We start from the raw sequence: 25,192 nt of genomic DNA, 5'->3' as shown, positions 1-25,192 counted from the left end.
TATAGTTTTTACTTGTCAGTTGTACCTGAGGGAAAATAAATAAATAGGAAAAAAAGAGACACATATCTGAAATTATTACGTACCAAACAGGACTTTGAAAGGTATTACTTATGAAATCATAGATACTTTTTTTTTTCAGAAGGGAACATTTTCACTGTAATCACTCTGATAGAACCTTTTAAGTTTTTTCTCATGGACTCTTTTCCTGACATTGTATACTTTCTGAAGTATTCATATTCGAATTTCTCAAATCTACTTTCAGTAATTCTATGACAACAAATGTGTTTGATTTAAATAAAAAAGGAAATACTTACTCCAGATTTTACTCAAAGTCTCAGCGGGTTTGGTAAACTGAATAATATTACATTCCTTGATAAGTTTAGTTATCAGCGTAAGAAAACTAAACAGAAGGCGATCTGCAGCTTTTTCTTCAGTTTCTTCCATGATCTAAAAACAAGACGGATGTAAATCAATGAAAACAACAATCTGAAAGTATCTGACGGACAGTTTTACTCCAGCATGTCAATCCACCCGTTTCTGAACCTCCCTCGGCACTCCTGACATTGTGGGCCAGATGATCCTTTCCTGTGGGGGCTGCCATGTGCACTGTAGGATGTTACCAGCATCCCTGCTCCTCTATGCTCTAGATCCCAGTAGCACCTCCACCCTCCAGTTGTGACAATCAAAAATGTTTCCAGACATTGCCAAATGTCACCTGGGGGGGCAAAATCGCCTGAGTTGAGAACCTTTGATCTTCATATACCATGAAGATACTTTAACTTTAATCCTCCAACCCCCCATTTTTTTTTGAGTCAGGGTCTTGCTCTGTTAGCCAGGCTGGAGTACAGTGGCACGGTCCTCCTGCCTCAGCCTCCTGAAAAGGTGGAAATACAGGCATGCGCTACCATGCCTGGCTATAACGCTCATTTTAAAAAGTTCCAATTACACTGAATTTTTGCTTTTATGATAAAGGAGACAGTTTGAACACAAATATTTAATTGATTAGCTATAAATAGCTATAGCTATAAATATAAATATTTAACCTATAAGCTAATATCTAATCTGTTAGCTACATCACCTCAAGTAAAACTATAAGTTAGAAAAGTTTTATTCCCTAGCAAATTACTTACATCTTTAAAGTTTTCAGGATCAATTTCCTTTTCAATCACAGGAAGGACAGTTCCAAGTCTTTTCTCAAAATCAACTCCTTCACTTTCCACAAACAAGCCACAGATCAGGGAAGCAAGTTGTCTATTTAAGCGCTACCAAAAATAAACCACAAGACAATGTCAAGAGAACTTGGGAGGCCTTTTCTGAAACTGTAAAATAAAGGTGAGCATTATTTTGTCCTCAAAATTCAGAGAAAATAAACATTTCTTTCTGATGCCAGAAATCAGTAAATTATGGAGCTTTGATGGCCAATATACAAAATGTGGGGAAATTTTTACACTCAAGAATAACATTTTAAAAAGAGGCATTATTATTATCCAGTGAATACTTTAATTTTTTTTTCCATTTTTAATTAAAAGGAAATGGAAAGAAGTCTCATGCCCACCCCACATTGTGGGTATGCAACAAGTTACTCATTAACACAGGGCACATGTTGTTTATGTTTCACAAAGATGGGCCAACAATGATGGTGGCAGAGGTACCAGGCGGATAAAAGGATAAAAATTACATTTCAGTAATCGAATATGCAAAATTGGAAACAAAGGTATTCATCATCAGGAGCTGGTTAAGTAAATTATGTTACATTCATGTAGTGGAATACTTTCCTAACAATAACGCAGTAGGAATACGGGTGATTTTTATATTACTTTCTATAACTTCTTACACTTTGGGAAACTTTAAGAATATACTATTTGCATAATCAGACAAAAATAACACTATTTGGGAAAAAAACCAATTCAACAGTGTATAACATATATTCTTACTTAAACTATGATCCCCAAAGCTAAGACTTGTCACTGAACTGTGACTAAAAGCAATGCACACCTTTTTTGCTCCAAACCAAGTGGTAACCATATCAAACAGCCAATCTTTTTTCTCGAGGCTGATTTTACCAAGTAGTGACTTGATTGTCATGGATGCCATCTTTTTGCACGTGGCAGAGTCATCATTGATCGTCATTAGACAAAGACGGATAAAGAACATTCCACAGTTCTCATGGAGCAGCCCCTAAAAGAAAAGAGGCACATGTGAGCACTCAGAATGGAATTCCTACAGATGCTCTAGCAAAGGGGGACTGAGGACTTCCAGGAGTCACAGGGCTTATCTCTGGGGTCACAGTACCTGAGGGAACGTGTCAAAGAGATAGGCGATCATTTCCAAGGTGGACTCTCTCCCGGTCTCATGTTCGTAACTAGGGGAAGGACATTAGGTGGATTTGTTAGTATCTTCTAAATTTACAAATAATTATTAAAAAAATTAAAATATTGTATCAAGGTGTCAGCTTACTTCTTAAAAAAATGGAAAATGCTCTGTTTCCCTAATTTTAATGCTCGTATGTATCCATTAAGCTATCATTGTACAGTTTTAAATGTAAGTGTGTCAGATTTCAACATTCTCCTAAGTGGACTCTTATGACAATCAACGGTTAAACTAGATTGAAAAGCAACTCAGAACGGCTATATGAAGCCAAGCACAATGTCTGATTATCAAGTCAATGAGCCATCTAACAGTATGCTCAGAGAATGTACCATTATACTTAGGCCCCATCCTTTTCAAGGCAGCAGCCATGTTAAAGGGAAAGAAGAAACTACCCTCTGCCCCTGTGTAGTTAATAGCTTAAGCTTACTTCAGTTGAGCGAGCATGAATTCCAAGTTTGGTCTCAATTTGTCACCCAGGGGATAGTCAAGAATATATTTCAGAAAAACCTAGGAACAAAAGTCACACAGATGATTATTTGGATCTCGTCTCTAGTATTCCTGTTTCCTAAGCTGCTTTCTGGAACTCACTGGTAGGTTATAAAAACTTCACAGAATGGCAATCAATCAGGCTTTCCAATGGACTCCAGCTAAATCTGCCTATGAAGTCAATAGCAACTGTGACCCTTCATTTCTCCCACCATTTATCTGGTCCTGCCCTATGTGCCTGACAGAGGCAAGCCCTGGCCTGCCACTGGCACTATGGTTTAAGACTTCAAATCTAAGCCCACAGGTTGGAAGCTGATCTCTCTGTGACAGGTGGTGACAGGTGTACCACAGTACGGACTGTGGTCCAATCTGGTATCTCCCCTTCAACAAGAATAACAACATAGTGATAATATCAATACTGATAATAATAACTAATGCATTTACTAAAAACCCTCTATGTGCCAAGCACTGCGTTAAGTGTTTCTCAGTTAAATCTTATCATTCCCTTAGGAAGTTCGTGATAATAGCCCATTTTCTAGTTGAAGGGAATGAAGTTGGCTGAGACAATAAGAAACTTGTTCATGTGACACTGCCAGAATTCCATGCCTAGTCTGTGTCCAAAGGCTGCACTTTCAAACCACTATGGTATCTAGCCTCCTTTATTAATAAACTGTGAGAACTAAGAGACATCATTCAAGTTTCCAAGGCCTGCCTCTCCCTAGCGGTAAAATGGGGATACTGTTTCTTCTGAAGGGTACCTGTAAACAGAGGTCATGCATTTAAAGCGTTAGGCACACAGCTAGTGCTTAATAGCAGCTGATCCTTCTTCTTCCTAATAGTGGCCAAGCAATTATTTCCAGAGACATGCATCTTCCCTTCCACCCTGGCCTCCTCCGCAGCCCAAACCCACCTGCAACCCTGAGTTCCTATTTCCAACTTAGACCTTTCCACCTCTTTGGGCACAGTATGTGCTCATAAAATTAGAGATTGACAGATGTATAGATATAAACCTGATCCTGTCACTCCTCTCCCTAAGGATTTAAATAGCTCCTTACTATTCTTAGAACAAAGCCCCACCAGGCGCCATGGCTCACGCCTGTAATCCCAGCACTTTGGGAGGCCAAGGTGGGCGGATCACAAGGTTAAGAGATCAAGACCATCCTGGCCAACATGGTGAAACCTCATCTGTACTAAAAATACAAAAATTAGCTGGGTGTGGTGGTGCATGCCTGTAGTCCTAGCTACTCAGGAGGCTGAGCCAGTAGAATCACTTGAACCTGGGAGGCGGAGGTGGCAGTGAGCAGAGATTGTGCCACTGCACTCCAGCCTGGCGACAGAGTGAGACTCCATCTCAAAAAAAAAAAAAAGAACAAAGCCCCAAATCTTTAACAAGACCATAAGGTCCTGCCCAACCTGGCTCCCCACCCCTCAATTCACTTACCTGTGTTGAGCTCCTCAACCAAGCTAAGCTCTCACTCACCTCAAGCCTCTACTGCCCCTTCACCTTGAAAGCTAAGCCTTTTTCTTCCTTCAAATGTTGGCCTGCCCGTCAGTCCCCAGAAAAGCCTCCCCTGACCACCCGCACCAGGACGCCCAAGTCGCAGCATAAAGCAACAATACGACACAAGGTAGTCTTCAGAATTCAGCCAATGTTGACACCTCTGCCACAAAGATGCGGCAGGGCCCAGCCCTTGCTATGGGGATAAGTGCTCTCTACAAACCTGTCTGCACTGGACCCTGGCAGGTTCACTTTGTGCAGAGACTGCCAACTTGGATACTTTCCGCATGACCTCATCGATTTCTGGGACCAACAGCTTTCTTGATAAAATTGCCTAAGACACAAAAGGAAAAGACACACTCATTTCATGTGTTTTGCTGCAGATGCATGGAAGCAGACTTGATGCTAAAGCAACCACAGGACATTTTCAAACACAATAAAGTATCTTCAAAAGAAAAAGGATACACACTTAAGCACAAAGAACACACAACACTTAAACATGCACTTCAAATGGGTAAAAATGGTGAATTTTTTAAAATGGTGAGTTTTATGTTATGTACATTTTACTACACTAAGAAGAAAAACATATAAATAAAAACAGAATACCTGTATTTGTACAGAATTCCCTGGACATGTTAATACAGTGCTCACATTTAAACATTTTTCATAAGCAAATGTTCGCCTGTAATTGACCCACCAAAATCATAATAATCTTTACAAATTACTCAATTTCAGAAGTCTACAGCTAGTCAAAACACTATGATCTATGTGTTCAAAATATCTGCTGTGAAACTCATAAACCGTAACAGTCAATATTCTGGCGACACCATACCTTCAGAAGACCAAAGGCAGTGGCTTGTCTTGAAGTATCATAAATGTCCTCCTCAGCATAGGCCAGTAGAACTTGGAGCTGTTTTTCAGTTATCTGGTAAGACTTGACTTTCTTGACAAGTATGGTCACACACTGCAAGTTACAATAGTCATGTTAACAGCCAGCACATCCCACAGTTGGGATCCAGTGAAATGACAAGGACTTAACACACAAGTATGCTTTTCCACACAGGATGCCAGCCCTCTAGCCTTGGCAAATTACTCTGGAAAAAATTTTGGCCATAACCACAAAGGGCAATGGGGAAAACTAACTTTGATGTTAATCCTGGTTCTAGTTTTTTATCAGTCAGGGTCTTGCTCTGTCACCCAGGCTGGAGGGCAGTGATGTGATCATAGCTCACTGCAGCCTCTAACTCCTGTCAAGTGATCCTCCTGCCTCAGCATCCCAAGTAGCTGGGACTACAGGTACACATCACCATGCCCAGCTAATTTTTTTTTTTTTTTTTTTTTTTAATGTAGAGATGGGGTCTCGTTATGCTGACCAAGCTGGTCTTGAACTCTTAGGCTCAAGCAATCCTCCCACCTCAGCCTCCCAAAGTGCTGGGATTATAGGTATGAGCCACTGCAGCCGGCTCCATCCTGGCTTTTTCCAAGTGCAAGTGAAGACATCTTACCTTGAAACAATTGACCACAAGGTGGAAGTTCTGGCCCCTGGCGGCCCCGATCTTTGCGTAGTCCTTCAGCAGAAGGAAGAGGTGTTTTGTCAGCTGCTCTGCTTTTGTTTCTATGGAAGGTAGCGGGAACTTCAAGACCCAGATGAGGCACTGTAAAGCACCTGTGATCACCTGAAAAAAACAAAACAAAACACCACCAACTTGTGATGTGACCAAATCCAACTATCCAGCACCTGAGGCTATGCAGACTTTTTAAATGATTGTGCTGAATAAATAAGATGCTAAGCGCAGCCCACTCTGGAAGAACTGTGCCCAAAATGTAAGAAGATAAAGACGTTTACAATTCCTGGTTGTAGAAGAATGTATTGCTTATCTGTAACAATGGATCCTTATGATGGTAGATCATAAGGAAATAAGAAAAGGCACCATATTCTTTTTATAATTTAATCTTTGTTTAAACATTTTTGGGCTGGTCTTGAACTCCTGGGCTCAAGCAATCCTCCTGCCTCAGCCTCCCAAGTGCTGGGGTCATAGGCCTGAGCCACCATGCCCAGCCACATTTTTAACCTACTTATAGGGGTTTATGGAGGTTATATGATTTGGATAGGTTGGTCAATTTTACAATTTTTTTTGGAAAAATACATCTTAAATGACTTTTCTGTTTTCTAGAATGGTACTTTAATGTAATCTACTCTTACTAAACTTGAATTAGGTATACAAGGCACTCTAATGGTTATTATAAATACAAAGATAAAAAGGATACCATCTCTGCATTTATGCAGCAGATGGTTAACTCAGAAATTAGGCATGGGAACAACTGACTATCATTTAATATAGTTAAGGGCTATGGCAGAAGATATGGAAACAGTGTGCTGAGATCCCTGACCCCCCAAGGCCAAACCTTTGAAAGCACCTGGATCAGCTAGTTCAGCTCTATCTAATAACACCCGTGCTGCTCTGGCTGCTGAGAGCTCCTCAGTGGGCTGGATTAAGACATAGAAGAGCGAGCTTGGGAGTCAGAAAGAACTTGGCTTACGTCCCAGCTCTGCAACTGATTACCTGTTTAACCCTAGAGATGTTACTTAACCTCTCGGCACCTAGGTTCATAGCCTAGATCTGTACCTAGGCCCTCGCCCTAATTTTCTCATTTATAAAACATAAATAGTAAGAATATATGCCTCAGGGGTGGTTGTGAGGATCAGACATAATGTTCTTGGGATTCATAGCATGGAGCAGTAATAGTGACAAAGGTGACGATGATGATATTGGTAAGGGGGCAAAATCATTCACCCTCATGAAGCTGTGAGGATCAAATGAAATACTTAATGTACCTAGGAGGGCTTTTAAAACTGTTAAAGGCTATCCAAATTTATAGAACTAGTAAATTGGGAAGCGATTTAATGTAGCAAATAGTGGTGGTTCATGATGTCATAAATCTGTTTAAAAACTCAATCATCTTGGCCGGGCACAGTGGCTCACGCCTGTAATCCCAGCATTTTAGGAGGCCAAGGAGGGCGGATCATCTGAGGTCAGGGGTTCGAGACCAGTCTGGCCAACATGATGAAACCCCGTGTCTACTAAAAATACAAAAGTTAGCCGGGCGTGGTATTGTGCGTCTGTAGACCCCGCTACTTGGGAGACTGAGGCAGGAGAATCCTTTGAACCTAGGAGGTGGAGGTTGCAATGAGTCAAGATCGCACCACTGCACTCCAGCCTGGGTGACAAAGCAAGACTCTGTCTCAAAAAAAAAAAAAAAAAAAACCAAAAAACCCACCAACCAAACAAACAAACCTCAATCATCTCATAAAGCTTGAGCCCAAATATAACCATTAGGTATTCTGCAAAACATAATTCTTCTGAAGAAACAAATGCTCCAATGCAGAGTGCAAACTGATGCTTACCTTCACATCCATGGAGCCCAGGCAGTCTATGAGGAGAGACACAAAAGGATCCAGCATTTCCAGGACACGTTCACTTGAAGACTTGATCTTGGAAGTCTTCAGACTCAGATGCAGCAGCTAAGAGAGTTCAAAAAGATATTTCACATTAGTTGCCCATTAGACCAGATGAGTTAGGTAAATGTGAAATGATGTTTAGAGAAAAGCAAGAAATGTTAAGATACTTCTATTAGAAATGATAAAAAATTTTTAAGGACTGACAAACTGCCTGGGAGGGTCTCAGTAAGTCAAAGTGAGAGCTCGCTCTGCAGCTGAGATGCTACCACTGTTTACCAGAGTCAATTTTCTCAGCATCTACTGTGATTCCAGGCACTGGCTCAGTACGCAGGATATGGCAATAACCAGGATGGACATGGTCTCTGTCTTGATGGATCTTAGCCAGACTCTAAGGAAATGATGACATGTACAGGTAGGGTGCTTTGAGAGTTCTGTGGGAATCTTTGTAGTGCAAAGAGTGGACGGTGAGTTCCTAGGGCAGGAAAGAGTATGGTGACTTTCTAGATGGGAAGGGAAGCCAGGGTGGCTGGAACGTGTGTTAGAAAAATGCGAGTCAATGAAGGGTTTTAAAAAGGAAATGATTAGATTTGTGCTTTTAAAAGCTCACCATCTTTTATTTTTATTATTTTTTTTTTAGAGACAGGGTCTCATTATATTGTCCATATTGGAGTGCAGTGGTGTGTTAATAGCTCACTGCAGCCTCAAACTCCTGGGCTCAAGTGATTCTCCCACCTTAGCCTCCTGAGTAACTAGGACTACAGGTACATGTCATCATGCCTGGCTAATTAAAAAATGATTTTTTTTTGTAGAGACAGAGTCTCGCTATGTTGCCCAGGATGGTTTTAGACTCCTCCTCAAGTGATCCTCCTGCCTTGGCCTCCCAAAGTGCTGGGATTATGGGTGTGAGCCACCATGTCTGGCCACTCACCATCTTTTAAAAAAATTCAAAGTAGTTCAGAGGGGCTCATGGGCAAAGCATCAATAAGACCTTAATACATATTAGAGCAGAATCATTAATTCTGGGACAGTTACATCTTCAATGTAAGTGCTACAAGAGATAAATAGTAAATGGACCAATGCACCTGTAAAAAAAAAAAAAAAAATCTAAAATGTATTTACAGTAAGGCATTTCCAATGGAAGTAAGCAGTACTAGAAATTCAACAGAAGATTAAAAGGCGCAGACTCCCTGAAAGTAGCAAGTCTCATTTTAAGGTTAATTCTTACCCGAAGCCCAGACTCAATAAATATGTGCATGTTGGTTTTCCTGCTCACAACAGCTTTCTGTCCACCTCGAACTGGAGTTGGGGGAAGCAGAAGGCAGCTCTGGGGTGGCAGACGTGGATCTGGTGCTGGGGCTACTGGATTTCTGTCAATCACGTGGCATGAGAAGAGGGTAAAGAACACTGTCAGCTGCATTCCAAGAAGTTAGAGTGGCCCTTCTAAAGTGACGAGAGCCCAGCACTAAATAATGTGCCATTTGCTTGGGTTTTGCACCCCCCAAACCCCCAAACCATGAGACACAGAAGAGATTATTAGGCTGTTGATTAAGGTTACTAGGACAACATATTTACATTAAGATCAACAGCAGGACACTCCCTTGTTTGATTTCTGAAAATAAATGCCAACGAGTCTCTCCTAGACCACAGAAGCAAGACCAAAATGAAGTTTACTAATATATAAGATTTTGTTTTTTGAGACAGTCTCACTCTGTTGCCCAGGCTGGAGTGCAGTGGCGTGATCTCGGCTCACTGCAACCTCCGCCTCCCGGGTTCAAGTGATTCTCCTGCCTCAGCCTCCTGTGTAGCTGGGATTACAGGTGCCCAGCACCGTGCCAGCTAATTTTTGTGTTTTTAGTAGAGACGGGGTTTCACCAAGTTGGCCAGGCTGGTCTCAAACTCCTGACCTCAGGTGATCCGCCCTCCTCGGCCTCCCAAAGTGCTGGGATTATAGGCATGAGCCACTGTGCTCTGCCTATAAGATATTTTAAAATCTTTCAAGGTCTCAATCTCTGTTTAATCAGAATACAAGATACAGATTTAAAATCTATCCTATCTTTGAATCAATAAATCTTTTTAAAAAATGGTATCAGAGAAATGCCAAAATAATTGGCTGTTGTCACTGCTACCTCATTAATGAGAAAATCTCATGTTGAAATGTATCACACCATAAACTACCATCTGAGAACTCAGGTGGAAATTATTTTATTTTTTACCAAAGCAAATTATTAAAACAACCCACAGAATGGCTTATCAGACACAGAGACCTAAATGAGTTTGTTTTTTTTCCAACTTACTTTTCTTTCTCTGTTAACAGGGGAAGATTTTCACTGATCAAACCATAACTGAGTAATAGAATGGATTCAGCCGTCATTTCCTGATTTACAGTTAATCCCACTGTGATTCGGCGTAAAGTTTCGTGAACTTTCCGGGCCAGTTTCAAACTCGTGGTATTTTGTAAGATCTAAAGGCAAAACATAAATGTCATGCTGAGATGACACAGAAATGCATTTTGATTTGTCATAATGGTGGTTTTCTTTTATATATTGGCTTTCTAATATACATTTGGCTTTCTCCTAATTAAAAAGCATTCTTAATATAATTTCAAACACAGATATAACATATAAGGTGAAAGTTAACTACAATCTCAATCCCAGGAAGAACCACTGTGCAGGCTTGTGAACCTCGGGGTTTGCTCCACTACCTCCCTGTTCTCTGCTGGTGAGGCCTCCGGGCACAATGCCAGAGATATGAGACTTCTAAGTTAACATCAGCTCTCCTGGTACATTAACAGGGGTGACTTTGAGGCACATACACACACACACACACGAACAATCAACAAAATGTATTCACTCCTCATAGAAAACCACGAGAATGAAGTGCTACCATGGCCAAGCCTCAGGGTCTGATACCAATTATCGGGCCAAATCAGAGGAACCTAATGGGAAGCAGGATCAGCAACCTCAGGAAATACTTGGTGCTTCAGAGCTATTATCTTGCATGAGACATAGTATTAACTCTCAATACCTTGGAGGGACTTTGTAAAATACATCATGGATATCTGTGCTCTGTTGACTCTTTTTCATCCTGAAAATGCATCTAAGATTCTTAGATAAGGCTCAGATAAAACTAAATGCATTCTAGGAGTAATTATGGAGTTCATCTAGCACCAGAACATTTAGACCTAATGTAATTCATGTCAATAGATAGTGCTCTTTGCTCTAGTTTTAATACACAAAACTAATAAATTAATAACATTTACTGGATGTTCACCTCTGCAATAAGAACAGAAATCAATAAATCAATAGGAAGGTGGGTAAATTACATCCCTGATCTTCAGGAGGCAGAATGAAACCATGCTAGGAATGTTAACTTGGATCAGAAAGATCTGGAACTAAACCCTAAACCCTGACTTTTCTCTTTATCCATGTTCCTTTCTACCTTTCCAAGCCTGAATTTTCTTATTTGTAAAATGGAAGTACCATCAGTCTCACAGGGTGTGCAGATTAGGAGAGATAATGTAGCAGTGCTTGGAATATAATATGTCAATAAATGCCAGTGTTCTTCCTCTTGGCAACCTGAAAGTGGCAATCTGTGTCCAAAGGCTTTCTAATATATATTTACTCCTAACTAAAATGATTTTTTTTTTTGTCAATGTAAATATACATTTTTAAATAGAGACAGGGTCTTGCTATGTTACCCAGGCTGGTCTCGAACTCCTGGGCTCAAGCAATTCCTCCCACGTTGGCTGGAATTACAGGTGTGAGCCGCCAGGCCTGGCCTCAAATAAATCCTTAATACAATTTCAAACATGGACATAACATATGAAGACATGGTACTCATAACCTCAACCTCAGAGATAAGCACTATGCGGCTTGTGTGCCTCTGGATTTCTTCATGTTCTTAGCTGCTGACTTGACCCAGCTATAATATTCACCTGCACTCAATTCTTGTTGCCTTTCTTTCTCATCGCATGGTTTACATAGGGTACTATGATTTTTGAATCAAAGCATTCACTCACTGGCCATATGGTCCTGGGGCCCTACCACCAAAGGAAATCATGGGTGATCAAGAACAGTGTTTCAGTTTGCCCCACACGGTTCCTTTTAGGAACTCATGAGATTGTAATGCTGCAATCTCCTGAATTGCATTTAAGTCCTTACCTCTTTTAATGGAAGGATAAGTTTTGTAACCTGATCTTTTCCTATAAACTTGCCGAGGATTTCATAAGAGTCGTAACTTTTGCTTCTTCGTGCTTCCATGACTTTGGAGAGGATCTGCTTTACTTCCTTCTCTTCAGCAACAGCACCAAACAACTCATGGTTAAAAATCTTTGGAAGAAAAAGGACAAATGGCAATTATGTGCACTCAGCAAGATATGCCAACATAAGCAGTCACTGAATAAAGGCTCTGGGATGTCCAAATCAAAGAAATGCAAGTTGGGCTGCACTCAAATTAGATGGAAGAAATTTATTTTAGAATGCACTTGTTTTCAATGCAATTTAGGGACCAATTACTAAAAAAAAAACACATAAGAAACACTTAAAGGTGATACTAATGGGAAACAAAAAAAAATCCTTCACAGATGTACATATATAATTGTATGACTGTACAGTTACTTCTTTTTTGACGTACCAAAGAGTAGCTTAATTTCCCTTCAAGAAGTTCTTAGAATATTTGCAATCTAATTATTCACATTCCAATCATAAACTACAAACATTTGCAATCTAATTATTAGTCTAATTAATTAATTATCTTATTTTTTGAGATGGAGTCCCACTCTGGCACCCAGCCTGGAGTGCAGTGGCATGATCTCAGCTCACTGCAACCTCCAGCTCCTGGGTTCAAGCAATTCTTGTGTCTCAGCCTCCCAAGTAGCTGGAATTACAGGCATGTGCCACCCCACCTGACTAATTTTTGTATTTTTAGCAGAGACGGGGTTTCACCACATAGCCCAGGCTGGTCTCAAACTCCTGATCTCAAGTGATCCACCCATCTCAGCCTCCCAAAGTGCTGGGATTACAGGCGTGAGCCACTGTGCCTGGCCTAATGTAAATATTTAAATTGAGATTCAAAATGTTAGTGTCTACATTTTAAAACAAATGAACAAAAGGTTATGTGGCAAATTTATTCTCTTCACAATGGTAGCCTCCAAATTAGCACACTATCCAATTTTGTTTTGTTTTGTTTTTTTGAGACAGAGTCTCACTCTGTCACCCAGGCTGAAGTGCAGTGGCGCGGTCTCTGCTCACTGCAACCTCCACAGCCCAGGTTCAGGCGATTCTCCTGCTTCAGCCTCCTGGGTAGCTGGGATTACAAGTGTGCACCACCATGCCTGGCTAGTTTTTGTATTTTTGTTAGAGATGGGGTTTCACCATGTTGGCCAGGCTGGTTTTGAACTCCTGGACTCAACTGATCTGCCCACCTCAGCCTCCCAAAGTGCTGGGATTACAGGCATGAGCCATAGTGTCTGGCCCAATTTTAAAAGTTATTATTAATTTCCCACTGTATTATAAATAAAGCTCCTGTGAACATACCTTATTTCTTAAAAATAGATTCTTAGATGTGACTGAAAATCTTTTCTCATTTCAAAAGCTCTTGATACAAAATGGCAACTTACTTTCCGGAAAGATCATACCAATTTATGACCTCCTTGCAGTGACAGAGTGCCCATCTCACTTTAGTCTTAACTTTTTAAACCTCTGCTAATCTAAAAGATGAGGTGTTACATTATTTTCATTTTTATGGGCTATTATTATTTCTTATTTTGTGAATTGATTTTTTTGCGTCATTGGCCCACTTAAAAAAAAATTAGAATTCGTTTCTGTAAGTCTTACCTCAATCATTATACCTAAACAAGAGTCCAAATCTCCGACTTGCAGCTTATTGGTGAGGCCTTGCAGCAACATGTGAACAGTGAAAGTCAGCACGTGGACCTAACATGAGACACACAGTAACAATATGAATATTAACAATGTCACACCAGGAAAACATAAGATCTAGGAAGCACTACAAAGAGAACACTCAGAGTTTTTATGTCTTTTATTGCCAGGAGAAGCTTTGGCAAATGACACATAGTTATTTCACTATCTAAAATCTTATAACCAAATGATCACTTTGTACCAAATGTGTTCAGAAACACACTACCATTCTTAGGATCTATTGTTGTGACTAAACCAGGCCAGTGATTTATAAAGAAAGGCAAAAGAGTCTTGAACTTTATTTTTATTTATTTATCTTTTATTTATTTATTTTTGAGACAGAGTGTTGCTCTTGTAGCCCAGGCTGGAGTGCAAAGGTGTGATCTTGGCTCACTGCAACCTCCGTCTCCTGCGTTCAAGAGATTCTTCTGTCTCAGCCTCCCGAGTAGCTAGGATTACAGTCACCCGGCCCCATGCCTGGCTAATTTTTTAATATTTTTAGTAAAGATGCGGTTTCATCATGTTGGCCAGGCTGATCTCGAACTCCTGACCACAGGTGATTCGCCTGCCTCAGCCTCCCAAAGTGCTGCAATTACAGGCGTGAGCCACCATGCCTGGCCAAGAGTCTTGAACTTTAAAGAAAGAAGACCAACCTGTGAATTAAGGAGCTTGCCTATGTTGAATGTAATCAAAGCTTGTAAATAAAATATTATGAAGGAAACAGGTTTCTGCACCCAACAGCAATCAAGCTGATGTTTTCTGAGAGCTTACTACAGGGTAGGTACTGTATTAATAGCTTACATGTATTAAATCATTTAAGCCTCACTCTTCCAATCTATGGAGTAGGTACTACATTATCAGCAGTTTTTAGATGAGGAAGCTGAGGCACAAAGAGGTCATGGATAGGAACTGGTGGAGTGAAGATTAGAAACCAGAGTCCCGGGCTCCACAACAGGTTATCCTGCCTCTCAAGCTTTTTGAATTCTTTATGCTGCTTCTAGTCCTGTGAAATTATCAAGGTAAATATCAGATAACGGTCATAGGCTAAGGAAACACATTTAGTTGCCAAAACGTAGATTGGGTCTTAAACGCATAGTTTCTTATGTAGCTTCTTGCAATCTTTTATTTTTTTGGAGGCAGAGTCTTGCTCTGTCACCCAGGCTGGAGTGCAGTGGTGCGATCTCAGCTCACTGCAACCTCTGCCTCCCGGGTTCAAGAAATTCTTATGCCTCAGCCTCCCAAGTAGCTGGGATTACAGGCATGTGCCATGCCAATTTTTATATACAGATATTTTTTAGTAGAGACAGAGTTTCAGCATTTGGCCAGGCTGGTCTTGAACTCCTGACCTCAAGTGATCTGCCCACCTCAGCTTTCCAAAGTGTTGGGATTACAGGTATGAGCCACAGCATTCGGCCCCTACTTGTGATCTTTAAGTACTTTTATATATAGACGGTTCCCGACTTACAATGTTTTGATCTATGATTTTTCAACTTTATGATGGATTTATTGGGACACTGTCTCATCATAAAAGTCAAAAAGCACCTGTATTTGAAATGTTTGCTGTGAAATTAATATATATATTTTGAGACCGGGTCTTGCTATGTTATCATGCTGGTTTTGAACACCCTGGGCTCAAGGTGTTCACCTCCCACTTCGGCCACCTGAGTCGCTGGCACTAAAGGCACACACCACTGTGCCCAACTTTCCTATAACTGTAAAAAATCCTTTTGGTGGAGGTGAGGATGACGAGTGATGCTCGAAGAGAACAATTTTGGTACAGTCTACATGATTAATACTAAAGCTGAAATCAGTTGTTCTCTCAACTCTAATTTAGTTATTTTAACAAATAATGGGACAGACTTGAAGAACAGATGGTTAGAGAAAAAAAGGGCTACTCATTTAAATACCTCAGGTGTTCCTTAAAAATGTGTGCATGAATCCTCAAGAACAGAGATGTATTCCTCCTTGTGCGTCCAGTTCCCAATATACCATGTCTTGCAATGCTGTGGTGGTGGCAGTGGCCTTGAAATGGGGAAGGGCGGGAGCTACAACTCTGGGAGGGGAAGCTTCCTCTCCATTCATTGGAGCTACAGTTCTGAGAGGGTTGGCCTAGTCTAGTTGCTTTTCTCTTTCTGTACTACCATTGCTTGGCCCCTGACATGGGCAAAGCTGCAGGAGGCACATGGCAGAGTGGGAAAAATAAAGCCCCAGTTTTCTAGCTGAAAAACTGAAACAAACGCAAAAATTAAGTGTCAGCAAAGAAAGAGAAGATCTAAAGAAAAAATAAATGAAAATTTTAGAACTGAAAAACCCAAAAACTGAAATAAGAAACTCATTGGATGAGCTCAATTGCAGAAAGATATGAAAGAGGGAAGAGTCAGTGAATCTGCAGATAGACTGAAAGAAATTATCCAACCTAAACAGAGTGGAAGAAGAGCAATACACACACACACACACACACACACACACACACACATACAGCCTCAGGAACCAGTGGGAGAAAAATAAACGTTCATTTCACTGGAGTCCCAGGAGAGGAGAAAGAGTGCACTGCAGGAAATTTATTTTAAAAAATACTGGGGCTCGGTGCAGTCGCTCATGCCTGTAATCCCAGCATTTTGGGAGGCCAAGGCAGGCAGATCTCTTGAGGCCAGGAATTTGAGACCAGCCTGGATAACATGGTGAAACCCCATCTCTACTAAAAATACAAAAAAATTAGCTGGGCATGGTGGCTCATGCCTGTAATCCCAGCTACTTGGGAGGCTGAGGCATGAGAACTGCTTGAACCCGAGAAGTGGAGGTTGCAGTAAGCCAAGATCGCACCAGTGCACTCCAGCCTGAGTGACAGAGCAGGACTCTGTCTCCAGAAACAAAACAAAAAAAACAAAGAAATACTGGCCAAATAGTCTTCAAATTTGGTCAAGAAGCTCAGAAAATGCCAAACAGAGTAAACCAAAGAAATCCACACTTAGACACATCATGATCAAACTGCTGAAAAATAACGATAAAGTTTTCAAAGCAGCCCGAGAAAAACAGCACATTAGTAAGAGGGGGACAACAAATTGAATAACTCATCAGAAAGGTAGGAAGGGATGCTTCTTAATTTATAAGTGTGATGATTGGGTTTCTGTGTTTATGTGTGAGATGCGTCTCCCTCAACCTTGTTACAACAGTTGGGCATTATCTGACTGATGTGGAAAAAAAAGAAAAGAAAAGAAAAGAAAGGTGTGGAAAAAAAAGAAAAGAAAAGAAAGGCTGGAAAGAAGTAGAACAATATTTTTAAAGGAAAGAACTAAACAGCTAAAAAGAAAGAACTGTTAAAGCGAAATTATATATCCAGCAACAATATGTTTCAGGAATGAAGGTAAAAGGAAGACATTCATAGAAGAAAGAAAACTAAGAGAATCTGTTCCCACCGTGTCTGCTCCACCGCATTGCTAAAGGACACCCTCTAGACTATGGCAAAATGATATTAGAAAGAAGCGTGGAAACTCAGAAATGAAGGAAGAACAGCAGAAATAGTAAATATCTAGGTAGAACAGACTACTCTCCTCTTGAGTGCTTAAAACTTGTTTGACAATTATAAGCAAAAATTATAACATTGCCTAATGAAGTTTTTAATATAGAGATGTTAATACATAAAGAGCTATAATACAAAGAGTGAAGGGCAAAGGGACATACAGGGTGATATGGTTTCTACATTCCACTTGAATTGGTAAAATACCGATTCTCAGTAGACTATTTAAATATATGGTAATCGATAGAGCAACTACTAAAAATCTACACAAAGAAAGATAGTCAAAATGAATATGACATTTCTTAGTGTGTTAGACTTACAGTCTGTAGACTAGGAACCTTACCCATCAACAAACTAGGATGTACAAAGTAAAGCTAACTACCAGGAGTCTTAATCATGTAGACTGTACCAAAATTGTTTTCTTTGAGCATCATTCTTCATCCCCACCCCAACAAGTAACATGGCTGCTTACTTGAAAAGAAGCTGCAGCATTCCTCAAACTTTAAATCACCCAGGGATCATATGAAAACGCAGTTTCTGTAGGTCAGGTGTAGGACCTTTAAATCCTGCATTTCTCACAACCCCCCAGATGCCGCTGATACTGTCTGTCCAGGCGCCATGCTTGGAGCAGCGAGGGGCTAGATACCACATAACTACTTGGAGTGCTGTATATTCCACTTGGCGCTCTTATTTTATTTTTTGAGATAGGGTTTCACTCTGTAGCCCAGGCTGGAGTTCTGTGGCATGATCACAGCTCACTGCAGCCTTGACCTTCCAGGCTCAAGCAATCCTCCCACTTCAGCCTCCTGAGTAGCTGGGACCACAAACGTGTGCCGCCAAGCTTGGCTATTTTTATTATGTTATATAATAAAACATCTCACTATGTTAACCAGGCTGGTCTTGAACTCCTGGCCTAAGTGATCCTCCCGCCTTGGCCTCCTAAAGTGCTGGGTATACAGGCATAAGCCACCACACCCAGCCCCTTATTTTGTAATTTACATTTTATATTCCAACTCTTAAACAGATGTGTATGTTCTTTATTGTTCACACCAGTGATAATACAGTCAATACACATCCAAAAAGAATTATATTAGGAACTCAGAGAATATAAAACTTCATATGAAGTAATTTGAGAGAAAAAGATAGGTCATGTAACCCAGGCCTATAAGGATCTTTTAAAAATCAGATATAGGAACTATTTAAACAACAGATTTCCTTAATACTAATTGGAAACTTTTGAATATTACTGCTCAGTGTCTCAGTGGATCAAATTTATTAAAGACAGGTCCGAAGTTCCATAACTTACAGTGTTCAAGCTGCAAATATTTTAACTCCAATACAACTTGAGTATAAAGCACAAGATGCAATTTACCTGGTATCCACGGACAAGAGTAGTCTGTAATTCTTTTAAAACATATTGGAGGAAGTGCACACCAAGATCCTCTATTATTTTCCCAAGAGTGCTGCGTGCAATGTCTCTGATTTCTTGGGCTCTGTTCTTGAGTAGGGCACACACTTTCAGCAAAATACTAGAAAATGAGAAGTTGAAAAATGACTAATCAAATAAACAGAAGCAATTAAACATATACATAACCTTTTGTCTCTTAATTACTCGTAAGTCAAATTTCCCTGTTAAGATTCTAAACCACAAGAAGTTATGACAGTACTTTTTCCTCTTCCTGACAAAATAGATTCAAAAGTAAGGAAGAAAAGAAGCAATTTTTGAGTTTCACTAAACTTCTAATTTGTTACAAAACATACCTTGGCAGATTAGCTTCCAAAACTTCTTGTGGAAGGGACTGCATTAGTTTAACCATGGCAAAAGCTAATGGAACTCGAACCACTTCCTCATCATTCACAACTTTTGACTTGATAAGCTTGTGTTCTTCTTCCCTTTTAGTCTGTAAGAAAAATTTAGGTTAAGCTAAAATGAAAATAAATGAATCAGTGATCTACCAACACTGCAACCTTGTATTTGAAAGAAGCTTTTCTAGAAGGATGGATGATCATAAATAAAAAGAAAGAAAAGGCTGGGCGTGGTGGCTCATGCCTGTAATCCCAGCACTTTGGGAAGCCGAGGTGGGCGGATCACCTGAGATCGGGAGTTTGAGACCACCCTGACCAACGTGGAGAAACCCCGTCTCTACTAAAAATACAAAATTAGCCGGGCGTGGTGGTGCATGCCTGTAATCCCAGCTACTTGGGAGGCTGAGGCAGGAGAATCGCTTGAACCTGGGAAGCAGAGGTTGTGGTGAGCCGAGATCGTGCCACTGCACTCCAGCCTGGGCAACAAGAGCGAAACTCTGTCTCAAAAAGAAAAAGAAAGAAAAAACAGCTCTTTCTATAGATCTTAAACCCATCTCTAAGTTTATTTAAAAACAAACCAAATCTCTAATTTGAGGATAACCCTCTAAAAATTATAAAAATAACAGGTGTAAGAATGTTCTACTTTTCGAAGAAGCCATGAGAAAAAAATAAAGCCAGATTTTCACCAATGTGGGTTAAGACTGCTGTCAAGTATAGGAAACTCACACAAAACGTGTGTCGGTGGGAACTGTCAACTGTGTGAGTGACACTGTTAGCATATAATAAATACAGGGCCTCAAATAAAGGTTTATTTACAAATATATAAATTTGTATTACAAATATACCAAATATAAATAAATATTTACAAATATACAGAATATAAATCAATATTTTATACCAGGAGTTAGCAAACGTTTTCTGAACAAGGACATATAGTATTTTTGGCTTTATGGGCTCTGTTGAAGTTACTCAACTCTACTGTTGTGATGAAAAGGCAGTACTAAACACTACGTAAACAAATGGGTAATTGTGTTCCAATAAAACCACACAAAAACAGGCCACAGGCTAGATTTAGTCCCTGAGCCATAGTTGGCCAACCCATGTTTCACCCTGAGAAGGAAGGAAAGGCTCTGGCTTCATGAGAATGCACTGCTAAATGTTATCCCTGTTAACTAAGAGAAGGATGAATTTTGAATAGTGCAGAACTGACCAAAAAGTAGAAAATGGAAACATATTCTAATTTTTAATAACCTTTTTGGGACATGGGAGTCTCTTAAACTACTTTGGAGATGAAAAAACATTTATCTACCCTATCAAAATCATAAAGAAGGAGCGTTACTGCTTAGTTGTAGCAGGATAAGCCTGAAGTTGAAGAGGTAAGAGTAGAGGGGTGAATTGTGAAGTGTTGAGATAAAAGGAAATGTAAAAGCTGAAATCAATCAATAATCACCAAGAGCCTCAGTGTGACAGGGCCCCACCAACACCAGAATTCACACAGACCTGCTGGACCCCGAATAAAGTTATTACCGTAGATGCTAGGCATTTATGTAGCCTGGGGAGAATATCCCCAGTTATGGTTCCTTGGATATTTTTAATTGTTCTCTCTAATTCTTCCTTGTTTTGAGGAAGGGAAGAGACAGGCTTTGTGACACACTCAGATTCTTTAGCTGATGTCCCTCCAGAGTCAGCTGGATCAGGGGTTCCCGGTTGTCCATTGTCTGACAAACTCTTGCATGTATTTTCCTTCTCTTCCTCATCCACGTGCTCTAATTCCATGGCCTCAGGCTCTGGTAACTCAATTGCTTCAATTGCATCTATGTTTAATAAACAACAAAAGTCACCTTAAATCAAATAAGGAAACCACACAGTTGTGGTAAGCAGTTTTTCCCACCAACATCCAACTTCCGATAAAAAATATCTAATCAGCAACTGTGGGCAGGCAAGGTAAGTGCTGAGGAAAGAGCAGTAAATGAGAGGGCTATGGGTTTTGCTTTCTCACAGTTTAGAGTTTAATGAGAGAGACAAATAAACTGCCGATTATAAAAGAACACAGAACTGCAAGTACAGGGTAATTGGGGAACACACTGGGAGGCTTGGGGGGCAGGAACGTCTTAACCAAATGAAGCACCTCCATTCATGAGCATGAAAATCCTAATGACAGCCAACTGCCCATAGAGTCTTTGTCAGTTTCTGATTGCGATTACAACAATTTTACAAGTTAGTGGGCATTCCTCTTTTCCAATCATCTGAAATAGCTGGTATAGGCTGAAATGATCTACCCCTTGAATGTTTGGTAAAACTTAGCTATTAAACAATCTGTGCCTGGTGTTTTCATCAGATGACTAACTGCAGATTCAATTTCTTTATTTCTTTTTCTTTTTCTTTTTTTTTTTGAGACAGAGTCTTGCTCTGTCACCCAGGCTGGAGTGCAGTAGCGCGATCTCAGCTTACTGCAACCTCTGCCTCCTGGGTTCAAGCAAATCTCGTGCCTTAGCCTCCTGAGTAGTTGAGATTCCAAGTGTGCACCATCATGTCCAGCTAATTTTTTGTATATTTAGTAGAGACAGGGTTTCACTATGTTGACCAGGCTGGTCTCGAACTCCTGGCCTCAATTGATCTACCTGCCTAGGCCTCCCAAAGTGCTGGGATTACAGGCGTGAGCCACCGTGCCCCAGCCTAACTGTGTATTCAATTCCTTTAATGGTTAGAGATCTATCTGGATTTTCTATTTTCTTCTAAAGTCAGTTTTTGTATTATATTTTTCTAAGAATTTGTACATCCCAGCCAAATATTCACATTTATAAATACGAAGATACCTTTGCACTTAATTGTGACCCTTAAATTCCTAGTAATGTTTATTACGTCTTCTATTTTTATAGATCAATCTTGTCAGACATTTGCAAATTTATAACCTTAAAAAATTTATTTTTAATTTTTTTTTAGACATAGGGTCTCACTCTGTCACCCAAGCTAGAAGGCAGTGGTGCTATCATGATCATAGCTCACTGCAGCCAGCTCCCGGGCTCCACTGATCCTTCTGCCTTAACCTTCCAAGTCGCTGGGATTACAGTTGTGAGCCACTGTCCCTGGCCCAATTTATAACCTTTTCAAATACTTATTTATTTTTAGCTTTGTTGATCTTTTCTATTGTATCCAGTTTATTTTTCACCAATTGCTGCTTTGATTTTTAATTACTTATTTTCTTACACTTTCTTTCCATTCATTGTGTAATGCTCTTTTCACACAAGAAGGTGATAAAATTGGATTTCTATATAAATAATCTACAGCTCACATTTTTTCACTAATACAATTTAGACTAGCCTTCTCTTTTGTTAAATAAAGTTCTCCAGGAATACTTAAACCATTTATTTTAGCCTCCCTCCTGACTCATTAACTGTCCATTGCTAGTAAGAGCAGACAAAGGGAATAAGTTGAATGTCACCATCTTTAATTCATTATCATAAACTATCCAAGAATAAGATGAAAATCTCATTTAATAAAGTTTAAGAAACTTACTTTCTTTATTCTCAATTTTTCCCATTTGTTCTTCAAGAGTTTTGTGGTCAAAGTGGAATGCTTCTAACACTATTACTAGCAAACTGTTAAAAAAAAAAAAAGTACATAGAAATGTTCATTTGATTATTAATATCATTGGACTATAAAAGGAGAGGAAATTTAAACACTAATAAACATTAAAATTATTTTTATTAGTATTTTTAATTTTAACAAGTATTAGCATAACCTTATTAATACAAGATAAAAGTAAATTGAGATTACAGAAAGACTAATTCAGAAAATATTTTTAAAATTACATTTAAAAAACAAAACAAAAATAAGAAGTTTGACCACACCTGACACCCAGTTTTTGATTGATCTGTCCTGTTTGTAAGACATGAATGAAATGTTTCAAGTAATATATATACGCTGACCAAGAGAGATGTTTGCAAATGGCTCCAATAATCTCTGTGGCAGCAATGGTCATATTTTCATGCTGTAAAATAAATGAAGAACATCAATGTAGAACAAGTATTTGCTAATAAAATGGAAGGCAAACTCAGTATATTGAAAAAGTTAGTAGGTTCTCAGTAATTACAGAACAGAAAGAATGTCCAAACTATACTAACTTTTTCCCTCTAACCCTAGGAAAACATGCTATCGATTTAAAGGAATGACAACATTCTTTAAACATATTTAACATATTTTGGACTCTTTTCCACTCAGACCTCCCGGATACGTTCAAGACCACAGAAAGCGAATGAAATAAATTCCATGTAGAAAAACCAACAAATGACAAAAACTATATACTGTGCTACTCAGCCCTCAAAAGTACATTGTGGGTGATGGGGGTCGAGGGGAGGGAGATCATCAGGAAAAATAGCTAATGCATGCTGGGCTTAATACCTAGGTGATGGGTTAGTAGGTACAGCAAACCACCATGGCACATGTTTACCCATGTAACAAACCTGCACATCCTGCACATGTACCCTGCAACTTTTAACAAAAAAAAAAAAAAAAAAAAAGTACACTGCCTCAGAGACATCTCTTTCAGGCCATGATGAAGAACAGAGAGTGGATTTACCTTTAGACCTTAAACTAGAAAAGCAGACAAAATACATGAAACGGACCAGGCGTGGTGGCACACGCCTGTAATCCCAGCACTTTGGGAGGCCGAGGCGGGTGGATCACAAGGTTAGGAGTTCAAGACCAGCCTGACAAACATGGTGAAACCCCGTCTCTACTAAAAATACAAAAATTAGCTGGGCGTGGTGGTGTGCACCTGTAATCCCAGCTACTCAAGAGGCTGTGGCAGGAGAATCACTTGATCCCAGGAGACGGAGGTTGCAGTGAGCCAAGATTATGCCACTGCACCCCAGCCCAGGCGACAGAGTGAGACTGTGTCTTGGAAAAAAAAAAAAATACATGAAACAACAGTTTCCAAACCTTGGATATCAACCACTGCAGGCCAGTGATCTCTGAGAGAAAAGAAATAAATAAAGTGAGGCTTATAATTACCCCAATTTACTGTGTGGAGAAAACTGTTAAGTTGCAGCACAGGAAGAGAAACCCAAAAAGAGCCCAGTGGTCTTCCTGAGTTAGGAGACAGGGTTGAGGCTACGGTAGCTAGAATCCACGGGGCAGAGCACCAGAGAAGAGAGCTGCACAGAGGGAAGCTGCACAGAGCAAGCCCCTGGAGTCTTCGGCTGAGTACTGAGCAGTAAGCGTGAGTAAGGAAGACACGGGAAAAGAACCACAGAAGGGAACAGGCAAAACAACCATCAAAGACCATATAAGGTTGAGGCTAGTTCACAGTCCTATCAGCCAGAGTGAAATGCCTCATGCTACACAGGGCATTGGGTATTTAGGTACTTAGAATAGTAGTGTCTCAGTGCCAGGGCCATATTAGTCATAAACTAAAGGCTGCTTCTGCCCTAAGAGAGCTTGAAAGCAAGACTCTAAAGAATTAGACCATTCACAAGTAACCTAACTGCATCTGAGAATAATTCTCAGGAATACTTAAAGACATCCAAGTGTACCCAACACCCAGTAAGGTAAAATTCATATGTCTGGCACCTAATAAGAAATTACAGCTGGGCATGGTGGTGCTTGCCTGTAGTCTCAGCTACTCGGGAGGCCAATGTGGGAGGATCACTTGAGACTAGCCTGGGCAACAAAGTGAGAACCCCATCTCTACAAAAAATAAATTAAAAATTAGCCAGGTGCAGGGGTGTACACCTGGAGTCCCAGGTACTTGGGAGGTGGAGGTAGGAGGATCATTTGAGTCCAGGAGTTTGAAGCTGCAGTGAGCTATGATCATACCACTGCACTCCAGCCTGGGAGACACAGCGAGACACTGTGCAAGTTTTCTAGCAGCCTTAGCAATAATTTATAAAATTCTCATATGGTTATAAGTGGTTAAAACATTAATATTTAGAAAAATAAAAGAAGTGAGAGGAAAATATGAGCATGTTAAGGAGAGACATGAAAGATATTTTAAAAAGATGAAATTGAGCTTCTAGAGATAAAAAAGACAATTCTGAGAGGGAAGATATACTGGATGGGATTTACAGCAGATTAGATAATGCAGAATAAAAGATTAGTGAACCTGAAGACAGAGCAGCAGAAAAATGAAACAAAAT

At 40.0% G+C, this 25,192-nt stretch overlaps 1 protein-coding gene and 1 non-coding gene across 3 annotated transcripts in view; one reads left to right on the top strand and one right to left on the bottom strand.

The window, feature by feature from the left end:
* The window catches only part of UTP20 (UTP20 small subunit processome component), a 107,478-nt gene that overhangs the window by 10,516 nt on the left and 71,770 nt on the right, over positions 1-25,192 (bottom strand). For both annotated transcript variants that reach the window (XM_054442984.2, XM_063646624.1), the window contains 18 exons: positions 22,907-23,046; positions 22,572-22,654; positions 20,583-20,869; positions 19,011-19,150; positions 18,622-18,778; positions 13,649-13,747; positions 11,975-12,142; positions 10,109-10,275; positions 9,040-9,181; positions 7,761-7,877; positions 5,860-6,030; positions 5,187-5,318; positions 4,578-4,688; positions 2,798-2,877; positions 2,293-2,362; positions 1,996-2,178; positions 1,131-1,262; positions 315-447 (listed from right to left, as the gene is read on the bottom strand). In XM_054442984.2, the coding sequence (XP_054298959.1) occupies positions 315-447; positions 1,131-1,262; positions 1,996-2,178; positions 2,293-2,362; positions 2,798-2,877; positions 4,578-4,688; positions 5,187-5,318; positions 5,860-6,030; positions 7,761-7,877; positions 9,040-9,181; positions 10,109-10,275; positions 11,975-12,142; positions 13,649-13,747; positions 18,622-18,778; positions 19,011-19,150; positions 20,583-20,869; positions 22,572-22,654; positions 22,907-23,046 (2,512 nt within the window). The remainder of the gene's footprint in view (positions 1-314; positions 448-1,130; positions 1,263-1,995; positions 2,179-2,292; positions 2,363-2,797; positions 2,878-4,577; positions 4,689-5,186; positions 5,319-5,859; positions 6,031-7,760; positions 7,878-9,039; positions 9,182-10,108; positions 10,276-11,974; positions 12,143-13,648; positions 13,748-18,621; positions 18,779-19,010; positions 19,151-20,582; positions 20,870-22,571; positions 22,655-22,906; positions 23,047-25,192) is intronic.
* Positions 16,825-16,926, top strand: LOC129011107 (small nucleolar RNA U13). The gene has a single exon (XR_008493229.1). It is a non-coding gene; the product is annotated as a small nucleolar RNA U13 (small nucleolar RNA).

Source organism: Pongo pygmaeus, chromosome 10 (genome assembly GCF_028885625.2).
Source record: "Pongo pygmaeus isolate AG05252 chromosome 10, NHGRI_mPonPyg2-v2.0_pri, whole genome shotgun sequence".
Classification (NCBI taxonomy): Eukaryota; Metazoa; Chordata; class Mammalia; order Primates; family Hominidae; genus Pongo; species Pongo pygmaeus.
The sequence above is the reverse complement of the archived record's forward strand: the minus strand, read 5'-3'. Positions and strand labels throughout refer to the sequence as shown.